At 37.1% G+C, this 11760-nt stretch overlaps 1 protein-coding gene across 1 annotated transcript in view; it reads right to left on the bottom strand.

The window, feature by feature from the left end:
• Window positions 1-1899: 1899 nt before the first annotated feature.
• Window positions 1900-11760, bottom strand: part of guf1 (GTP binding elongation factor GUF1) — a 31440-nt gene continuing 21579 nt past the window's right edge. The window contains exons 14-17 of the mRNA XM_061929343.1: window positions 9877-9978; window positions 2285-2404; window positions 2139-2175; window positions 1900-2051 (exon numbers count right to left, since the gene is read on the bottom strand). Of these exons, the coding sequence (XP_061785327.1) occupies window positions 1917-2051; window positions 2139-2175; window positions 2285-2404; window positions 9877-9978 (394 nt within the window). The 3' untranslated portion in view covers window positions 1900-1916. The remainder of the gene's footprint in view (window positions 2052-2138; window positions 2176-2284; window positions 2405-9876; window positions 9979-11760) is intronic.

Raw genomic sequence — 11760 nt, 5'->3', positions numbered from 1 at the left:
TTCTGATGACTTGCATTGATTGGAATCAGACAGTAGTGATGACAAACGTCCAGGTTTTCAAATGGAGGAGAAAAAAAGTTCCTCCTTTCTGTCTAATACCACATGAAAGTGGTTGGTTTTTGGCATCTTATATGTCCAGCTTCCATATTCGTTTTTATACACTTTACAAGAAATACATTGGCGGCAAACTCCGTAGCTTGCTAGCTTGTTTGCGCAGGCTTTCGGAGACTCTTATTTTGAAAGCGCAGGCGCGATGGAGCGGCACTTTTATTGTGAAGACAGGAACTGTGCAGTCAGTCTTTAGGCTTTTGACGGGGTGTACGGTTGAAATAAAAAAATGGTCTTTTTTCCTTCACACTTTTGATTGATTGATTGGAACTTGTATTAGTAGATTGCACAGTACAGTACATATTCCGTACAATTGACCACTAAATGGTAACACCCCAATAAGTTTTTCAACTTGTTTAAGTCAGGTCATGTGACCCCTGGCTCTGTTTGATTGGTCCAACGTCACCAGTGACTGCATCTGATTGGTGGAACGGAGTGAACGTCACCAGTGACAGTATTTGTTGAAACGTAGGCACTATGAAGGCAGTCTGTCTGACAGACCAAAACAAACAAAGCGTGCATTAACAGATCGATAAAAATTAGTAGCGAGTAGCGAGCTGAATGTAGAAAAAAGTAGCGGAGTAAAAGTAGCGTTTCTTCTCTATAAATATACTAAAGTAAAAGTAAAAGTATGTTGCATTAAAACTACTCTTAGAAGTACAATTTATCCCAAAAGTTACTCAAGTAGATGTAACGGAGTAAATGTAGCGCGTTACTACCCACCTCTGGCTACAATGCACTATCTTTGTTGTTTTACAAATGCACAACATTTTGGATTTATCTCAAAATATATTTATATAAATACATACATTTCAGTTTTCAATAATTCAGTGGCATATAATCAAATTGAACATAAAATCAGCACTACTTAAACATGTTAATACACAGCATATTCCACCGAATCAGTGCCATTTATGGCCGAGGAAATACAATATATAACTGCCACATAAAATTAAGTGAATTGTATTATTTGTATTATGCAACTGGTCGTCCACATTTATCCTGTTGAATAATTATGAAATTCAACTCAAAATGTTAATTTGCCTTTAATGCAGAAAAAAATGGCATGCTTCCTGTCTTAATTTCCTAAACTTAAGATTTTGTATAAACATTTTTTTTTTTTAATGCATTAGATTCATTTTTTTAATTAAAAAAATTGTTAACATTTACACTTTAGTCATGACCGTAGATCTTCACATATTACCCCAACACCTAAAAGTGTAGACAACAATATAATTTCATAAGTCACATGGTCCACAGGAAGTTGCATCATTCACATAACAAAATAATTTTTTGGGTTCAACTTTTCTTTTTTTTTAAATTGCTGTAATGTGCTTGGCGTCGACATGCTTTTAGCATAAATGTCATGTGGTTATACTTCACATATTTTAACATTTTATGGTGAAAACTCCCTACTGTTACTTTCAGTCCTGTAACCCAAATGAGTAATTTTTGGTTTAATATACCCTTGTGCAAAAATTAAGTTAAATTGCCTGGGATGGAAAATGCAAATTAGTGAGCTGCACCCCTGGCGAAAAAGGTCACATTGTAATTTGAAGATTACAAAAATAAAAATTATACTTGTTACATATATGACTGTTTATTACTACAGTACACTGTACACTAATAAGCAACACAGTTATGTCAGCTCACGTATCAATTACCATTTCATCCAGAAGTTAATCTAAGAGTCTTTCACAAATCTTGAATACAGCCTAAAATTTGTATATATAATATTACATTTACAGTTCTATTATTTCCTCTTCACAGCATAAATAAAATGTATACATATTAGTATATGTACAGTTTTATTTTTCTTTCCTCTTCAGAACATTAATAAAAACATCTTTGGGTACGTCCACATTGCCGATACGCCTCATCTTCTTCTTGCCTTCAGCTTGTCTCTTCAGGAGCTTCATCTTGCGAGTTATGTCACCTCCATACTAGCAAAAGAGAAGGTTTAATGCTACATTTGTGAAACAGGCATTGGAAACTATAATACATTATGCTCGATTTAAAAATATACTTACGCATTTTGCGAGTACATTTTTTTTGTAAGCTTTTATTCTGAAAGAGCCACAGATTGCCATATTGGTTATCTAAGAACGTGTATAGATAGTTGTAATATTTTATGGAAAGGTTGTTCAACGTGTGCAGAAAAGGGTCTTTCACTCACGTCTCTCTTGCAAGGATTTTACTTCCGATAGCTGCTTGGACGGCAATCTCAAACATCTGCCTGGGAATGGAATCTTTGAGTCGTTCACACATGGATTTTCCAGTGCTGTACGCACGTTCTCTAAAAATGCAAGTAAACATTTTTAATTTGCTAACACAAACGTCTCAGCAGTTAGACAGCTGTAACAACTAATATTACTAGACTACGAACCCCGTTTCCATATGAGTTGGGAAATTGTGTTAGATGTAAATATAAACGGAATACAATGATTTGAAAATCATTTTCAACCCATATTCAGTTGAAAATGCTACAAAGACAACATATTTGATGTACAAAACTGATAAACTTTTTTTTTTTGCAAATAATCATTAACTTTAGAATTTGATGCCAGCAACATGTGACAAATAAGTTTCCAAAAAGTAAGTTTCTAGTAACGTGGTGAGAGTGGAGCTAGACTCTCTGGCGGTGGTGTCAGAGAGGAGAAGTCTAGCAAAGCTCCTAGCCATTATGGACAACACTTCCCACCCACTACACTCGGACCTTGCAGAGAGAATGAGCACGTACAGTCAGGGCCGGCCCGTGGCATAGGCCGTATAGGCAAATGCTAAGGGCGCCGTCCATCAAGGGGCGCCATGCCAGTGCCACAAATGTTGGAGAAAAAAAAAAAAAAGTTGGTACTATTATTTCTAAATACAAAAAATAATCCCACGTTAATTAAAATGCAAAGTAAAGCCTATATAATAGAAATATTATTTGTTACAACATTACGCCCCCCCCCCCGCCCCCTCCCTTCCCGTATCATGACTCTTTTTGGACGTCACCACATCAAAAAATCAACACAAGATGTCAAAACGGCCAAAACTGTCAGGTGCCCAGGGAAGAAAAAAGAGAAAAGAAGAGGAGGAGAAACGAGAAAAAGACAAGAGGTAGCAGGTAGGTAACGTTAGCCTACATGAAATTATTTGTCTGTTACAGAATGTGATAGTAACCTGGCTTTTTAGCATTAAGCTAATGTTACATGATTCGGCAATTGCTAATCAATAAATAGCTAGTTCTGTTTTAACGTCGGGTTAATATTGTGGAGGGGGCTAAATTGTTATGGAAAATAATAATGTAACGTTAGGTAATTACAGTACTCCCACCTTACATTCCTCAGGGACATTTGTATTAGATCTTTTAAGCAGGTATTTTTTGTTTACATTGTTATTGCCTTCTGGTTAGCTAATGTTTGCCCTGCAGGTAATAGTCACTTTTCCACCCCTTTATATATTAGGTATAGTTGTAAGCCTAGTTGTTAAAGTGCACATCATTAATGTAAATTAAGCAATATGTATGTAAAAAATATTGTATTTCATATATTCATTTTTTATTTTTTGCCTTGATTTATTTATTCATATTTTTTTTATCTTGTTAACTATTCTGATTGTTAATTTGCTTTCTTTAAGTAAAAAAAAAAGGTCAAAGACAAAGCTATTCGGTTTCTTGTGAGTATATACACTTCACTGCCGATGTGGGGGGGCACCACCTAAAATCTTGCCTAGGGCGCCAGATTGGTTAGGGCCGGGCCTGCGTACAGTGGAAGGCTCAGACTCCCAAAATGCAACACGGAACGACACAGGAGGTCCTTCATACCGACAGCCATCAGACTGTATAATGCACATGTTCCTTGACTGCACTTAAATGTAGAGTATATGTAGAATATATTTATATTATTTATATATTGTGTATATAATATATTATATTATTTATTATTATTACTGTCTATTGTGAGCGAACTGTGGTGCTGAATTTCCCCCAGGGATCAATAAAGTACTTTCTGATCTATTCTATGTCAGACATTTGGAGGGAGGGTGCATCTCAACCTCTTACCAAGCTAGCTAACAGAGTGAGACAAAGTTGTGTGAAAAATAACTTTAACTATCATTTTAGCCAAAGTCAGTCGACTTAACTTTGTCTACATCAATTCAAGTATGTTTTAAAGCAGCGTCAAATAATCAAATATAGAATTCTATACATTGACTCTATTAAAGTGATTAAACTGAGAGAGCTAAGAGTTAATCAATAGTCAATATACCAGTGTGCAGCTTTTTAAACATCACAAAATGTTTATCTTATTGAGAAAGTTAGATTTTGTGTTTTGTTGTTAGTTAAAATAGCAGCATTGAAAACAGTTTTTTTAAATAGTTAAACAAGGTTAATTGCACTTTGCCTTTCCTTTCTTTTAAATGGACAATATTTTATTAGTCATTTTAGTTTTTGTAACAGCTAAATGAGGAACACAGTTACACTATAAATAAATATTTATGAATGAATTAGGCATCTCTGTTGTTCGTAAGCACATGCCTAAAACAACATCAGCTGCATTTAGAAGTTGATGGAAAAATTAGAGCCATTAATTAGGATCTTAGGCTTCAGGTGGGACACCCAAGTAGTACATGTGTGAAGGTAGAAGCCTGACAAAGTGCATCCTCTTCTCCAGGTTGAAGTTGGACACATAGGTCCTGATTTACTAAAGGTTTGTGTGTACTAAAACACGTGCAAACCTGATAGCACATGCAAATCCGATCTACTAAACTTGTGCAAAGTGGATTGCGTCTCTTCAGTGATCAGAAAAAGGCATAGAGTGTGTATTTAACAATCTTGGGTACTTTAACTTTTAACTTTAACAATCCATTTTGCATCTCTGTCTTCATTAATATGCAAAATATATGCTGATTATATATGCGGATGCCACTCGGCATCCATTGCACTAGTCACCTGAAAGGTTGAATTCTTTCTTGCACTGATGTGCGATCAGACCTCAGGAGGATGTTATGGTTTGTGCAGCCCTTTGAGACATTTGTGATTAAGGGCTATATAAATAACATTTGATTAAATTAATTGGTTGATATCAAAACGGCCACAATACTGGGAGGAAAAAATGCAAATATAATTATCACGTGCAATTTGATTTATCAACACTCATCACTGTTTTGCGAGCACTAATTTTGTGTTTTATTTATTAATCGTGCAAACTGACGGTTCCACACGTGGCTGCAAGATCAGTGCTAGCGCTACACAGACAAACGATGGACAGATGAGAATCCTCCGTCATATGTGTGTCAACATTTTTGGATGGTCAGAATAAAAAAAAATTGACATATCGTTTATTCAGCAACATAATTGTATAGCTGCGAGAGGACTTAAGGGGCTGATTAAAATACATTAAATTAATTCGTTTTTGTGTCCTTTAGTATTGTACAATATGTATACTATAATATTTCCAATAGGAAAAAAAAATCTTGAAGTATGCATTTTTGTTTATTAAGCGTAGTAAGTGCAGCCTCTCTCTCATTCACCGTCACTGGTAAAAAAAAAAAAAAAAAAAATACAACATTGTGTCACACACTGCCTGACTGCTTCTACAAACCCCAAAACCAGTGAAGTTGGCACGTTGTGTAAATCGTAATTAAAAACAGAATACAATGATTTGCAAATCCTTTTCGACCTATATTCAATTGAATAGACTGCAAAGACAAGATACTTAACGTTCGAACTGTAAAACGTTGTTATTTTTGGCAAATATTAGCTCACTTGGAATTTGATGCCTGCAACATGTTTCAAAAAAGCTGGCACAAGTGGCAAAAAGACTGGGCAAGTTGAGGAATGCTAATCAAACACTTATTTGGAAAATATCACAGGTGAACAGGCTAATTGGGAACAGGTGGGTGCCATGATTGGGTATAAAAGCAGCTTCCATGACATGGTCAGTCATTCACAAACAAGGATGGGGCGAGGGTCACCACTTTGTGAACAAATGCGTGAGCAAATTGTCGAACAGTTTAAGAACAAAATTTCTCAACGAGCTATTGCAAGGAATTTAGGGATTTCACCATCTATGGTCCGTAATATCAACAAAAGGTTCAGAGAATCTGGAGAAATCACTGCACGTAACATTGAAGGCCCGTGACCTTGGATTCCTCAGGCGGTACTGCATTAAAAACCGACATCAGTGTGTAAAGGATATCACCACATGAGCTCAGGAACAATTCAGAAGACCATTGTCAGTAACTACAGTTCGTCGCTACAACTGTAAGTGCAAGTTAACTACTATGCAAAGCGAAAGCCATTTATCAACAACACCCAGAAACGCTGCCGGCTTCGCTGGGTCTGAGCTCATATAAGATGGACTGATGCAAAATGTAAAACTGTTCTGTGGTCTGACAAGTCCACATTTCAAATTGTTTTTGGAAACTGTGGACGTTGTGTCCTCCAGAACAAAGAGGAAAAGAACCATCCGGATTGTTTTAGGCGCAAAGTTCAAAAGCCAGCACCTGTGATGGTATGGGGGTGTATTAGTGCCCAAGGCATGGGTAACTTACACATCCGTAAAGGCACCATTAATGCTGAAAGATACATACAGGTTTGGAGCAACATATGTTGCTATCCAAGCAACGTTATCATAGACGCCCCTCCTTATTTCAGCAAGACAATGCCAAGCCACGTTTTACAACAGCGTGGCTTCATAGTAAAAGAGTGCAAGTACTAGACTGGTCTGCCTGTCGTCCAGACGTGTCTCCCATTGAAAATGTTTGGCGCATTATGAAGCGTAAAATACCACAACAGAGACCCCGCACTGTTGAACAACTTAAGCTGTACATCAAGCAAGAATGGGAAATAATTCCACCTGAAAAGCTACAAAAATTGGTCTCCTCAGTTCCCAAACGTTTACTGAGTGTTGTTAAAAGGAAAGGCCATGTAACACTGGTAAAAATGCCCCTGTGCCAAATTTTTTGCAATGTGTTGCTGCCATTAAATTCTAAGTTAATGATTATTTGCAAAAAAAAAATGAAGTTTCTCAGTTCGAACATTAAATATATTGTCTTTGCAGTGTATTCAATTGAATATAAGTTGAAAAAGATTTGCAAATCATTGTATTGTTTTTATTTACGAATTACACAACGTGCCAACTTCACTGGTTTTGGGTTTTGTAAAGTGTCCACAAAAAGTGGTACATTTCTCCTGCATGTTTGAAAACACAGCAAAAATGACACAGGTAGGCGCATGAAAACATGAATGTGCATTAAATGAGAGTGTGTCCGTGGTGAAGCCCCGTATATAACACGCAAAATCCTCATTTAAATAGGGCGATCTGCACCACTTAACAATTGGACACACAATCTTAGTAAATCACACGCAACACGCCCACTAATAGTACACACTTTTTTTTTTTAATAGAATTTTATGTTTATTGTTTAGTGCATGGTACTTGGATCTTAGTGAATCAGGCCCATACTGTACCTAACAACCAAATTCTATTACTGTGTTAGCACAGGAAAAAAGTGCAGGAGCATGATGGGGCATAATGGATGCCCCCTTCACATTTTTGAATACCTAGAACCGGCCCTGCATGCTGGGACTTATTTAAATGCATTTCATTGTGTTCTGCCAATATACCTATACTTTTTTTTATTTTATTTTTTTATAAAATGTGTTTTATATTCATATTTTTGAGTGTTTGGAACATTCAATTGCATTTGTATGATTTATTATGGTAAACATTGCTTTGGTTTTTCTAACCACTTTTGGAACGGGTTACTAACAAAAAGTGGAGGTACTACTGTACTTCCACACTCTGGAGGTTCATTGAATGCATCAGTCAAAACTAGACAGACAACAACAATGGCGGCAATAACTTCTGTATGTTATTAAATATACTTGGTGATCAATGAGGCCTGCTGAACTACCGGTATTTGAAGCTTTCCTTTACAGGAAACTAAACAACAACAATTTTACAGCATCAGAGTGGAGCAAGCAACATGCCTCAAGTTCTTTGGGTTTCACGTGGCTACTGACCTAACATGGTCAACCAACACGGCAGCAGTGGTCAGGAAGGCCTAGCAGAGACTGCACTTTTTTTAAGACTTCTTAAGAAATGTGACATTGAGACAGCTCTTCTGCAGACTTTCAATCGCTCCACGGTGGAAAGCGTCCTGATCTACTGCTCCACCGTGTGGTATGCCGCCTGTACAGCCAAGGACTGGAAAGCCCTCCAGGGGTTCATCAACACAGAAGATGAGCTGCCTTCTACCCCTTCTGGAGGACATTGCAACAACACGTGAGAAAAAAAGAGCCAGGGGCATCCTGTCTGACCCCCCATATCCTGGCCGTGGCCTCTTTGAACTTCTGCCATCCAACAGGCGCTACGGGGTCTCAAGAAGCCAAACTATGTCTCAAGAACACTTTGGCTCCTGAACACTAGACACTAGTCACCTAACTCCACATATATCCCATTCATTCAAATAATCAAGGAGAGAGTGGGGCACAGGGGTCTCATTAGTTGCAAGAGTGGAGGGCTTTTTTACAGGCCAGGGGATGGGGCGGTATTGGTATTTAATATTTATTATTGCACTACTGCTATGTATGCACTGCGTAAAGAGTATTCCATCATAATGTTGTTGTTTACCTGCTGAGCAATGACAATAAAGACTATTCTATTCTATTTAGAAGCTATGGTAGTCAAGGCAAAGTGTGTGTTATAACATTATGTGCCTTAAAGAACTAATCAAGTCAAGTCATGCCAGGCTGAGCTCCAAGAAAAACGGAGGAGCAGCCTTCATCAGTGATGTGAAGGACTTCAATTACCAGGATGTGCACCAGCTCCCTTACTGCTTCAGTAAGTATTGATCTGCTGCGCGTCATCATTTTTGCTACATTGTCCTTGTATGCTATGTCATATCATTATCATACAAATGTAACAAACTGCCAAGTAGACATTTTTCGATGTTTTCATGGGTGTCATATTTTGTGCTCCATAAACTCTGAAAGGTTTTGAAGGATGAAGGACTCTTTCACCTTTACAGTGAGCGTAGCGATTCAATCTGTAGGGAAGTCGTTTACATTAGGGATGCTTCGAACAGGTTTTTATGCTGCCAATTCCGATCATCCATAAGTGAGATCGGCTTATACCAATACTAATCCCATGTATAACTGTACATTTTTTTTTTTTTTTTTATGGTGAGCCAATTGACAGTTTAACAATATTTACACAATATTTAAACTATCCCGTCATCAAGCCCACACTTAATCGCAACAGAATAGGCGTGGTTGGAGAGAATGCTACGAAACCAGAGCACGTTGACCAAGAGGAGAATATTGCAGATTTTCCCTGTATAAAACTTATGGAAAAAATTATTGGTAACACTTTAGTATGGGGAACACATACTCACCATTAATTAGTTGCTTATTAACATGCAAATTAGTAACATATTGGCTCTTAATTAGTCATTATTAAGTACTTTTTAATGCCTTATTCTGCATGGCCTTATTATACAACCAGTAAGCCATTAACTAAGTCTTCCCTCAATAACCTCAGAATTATTGCTTATTATATACCCTAACCCTAACCCTTATATGATCCCCTAGTGTCCAAATAACTCTAAATTAAGTCTTTGTTACTTTAATAAGCAACTAATTAATGGTGAATATGTTCCCCTTGCTAAAGTGTTACCAAATTATTAAACTAAAATGTCCCAATCGGAATCAATATAATTTTAAAAGCCCCTGAAACTAGCTGGATAGGACCCTTTTAACATAAACATTTAAAAACTTACCTGTGTACAATTGTTGTGAGTTCTTCAACTGGGCGTCCATTCAGTAGGATATCCATCTTGATGAGATCAGCAGCCTGGTAGCCTGCATTCTCATAATCAAAGCTACGAAGGAGAACATTCAAATGAAGGTCCAGGGGAGACACACAACACCATTTGCAAAATCAACAATTTAAGCACACACTATATTGGGGTGTCCTGATTAATTTTCACTTCTTATACAAATATTGGGAGTCTTGAGTATTGGCTGACACTATTATTGATCTGATTGGATATCGGCACGATTGTATTATTTTATAGCCTGAAATGTTAGAATAGGCTTGATCAAGTGATATTACTGTATTTTCGGAGTATAAGTCACTACGGAGTATAAGTCGTACCGGCCGAAAATGCACAATAAAGAAGGAAAAAAACATATATAAGCCGCACTGGAGTATAAGTCGCATTTTTTGGAGAAATTTATTTGATAAAACCCAACACCAAGAATAGACACTTGAAAGGCAATTTAAAATAAATAAAGAATAGTGAACAACAGGCTGAATAAGTGTACGTTATATGACGCATAAATAACCATCTGAGAACGTGCCTGGTATGTTAGCGTAACATATTATGGTAAGAGTCATTCAAATAACTATAACATATAGAACATGCTATACGTTTACCAAACAATCTGTCACTCCTAATCGCTAAATCCGATGAAATCTTATACATCTAGTCTCTTACGTGAATGAGCTAAATAATATTATTTTATATTTTACGGTAATGTGTTAATAATTTCACACATAAGTCGCTCCTGAGTATAAGTCGCCCCCCCGGCCAAACTATGAAAAAAACTGCGACTTATAGTCCGAAAAATACGGTACTCAGAAAACAATGGTAGGTATGAAAAACACTAACCTAACCTAACCATCTGGATTTTATTTATGCTGTTGGAGTTAAGCTCATGACACAGTAAGTTGAATGATGTGGACACTTTTGTTACTGTAAATTTTCTAATACATTTCTGCCTTGAAGACTTTGTATGTGTAAGTAATATGCAACTATAGTTATTTGATTTTTGTTTATATTCACAAATATGCTATTTTAGACTGCAATAATGTTCAATTAAGGACAATTATTACGTACGTCTAGCTTCAAGTACTTAGCTGTTGTAGACTGCTAGCTCCTAGTATTCTATAGCCGAACCATGTTTGTCTTTTGGAAATGACTTGACTAAAATACAAGAAGAGACCAAGCTTGTGTACTTATTGGGAGACATTTAGATGTTAACTGACACTTCAGCTTTGCACAAGTAAACATACTGCCGGACTGATTGTATTAAGATTTTCCATGCAAGCCCATATAGTCTAACCTGACTCTCGCCAGATCCTTGCTGAGCTACACGCAAGGATCTGGGACTTCTCAATAGAAGATGTATTTCAGAAGGCAGGCCCTTGTAAAAAAAATCATTGTATGTGATAGGATAAAGTTGTCCGTTATCTTGAATGACGTGCTACTTCAACCACTCACATTGAAATCAACCCGTGATGCTGATGAGAGCGACGCTGGGAAATCCAAAACAGAGCAGCCGACATATTGGATAACGACAAAGCGAAAAATTATTTGTTCGTCTTTTAAAGAATGAATATTCTATAGATTCGACAAAACAGTTGCAATAGCAGAATCAATGTCAGCACACGAATCCTCTCTGCATGCCGCCATTGTTGTTTGAGTCAAACAGTCGTTTCGCGCTACGTCACATCTATGAAATCCCGCCCGGTGATCCTGATTGGTTCATTATTTTTTGCTATCTTGAAGGAGTTTGCATTGCCCTCTAGCCCAGATCCTTGTGTGGAGCTCAGCGAACTACAAAGATCTGGCGAGAGTCAGGTTACATATAATCCCCTT

Source organism: Nerophis lumbriciformis, linkage group LG34, assembly GCF_033978685.3.
Source record: "Nerophis lumbriciformis linkage group LG34, RoL_Nlum_v2.1, whole genome shotgun sequence".
NCBI classification, from domain to species: Eukaryota; Metazoa; Chordata; class Actinopteri; order Syngnathiformes; family Syngnathidae; genus Nerophis; species Nerophis lumbriciformis.
This window is presented reverse-complemented; position numbering and strand designations above follow the sequence as displayed.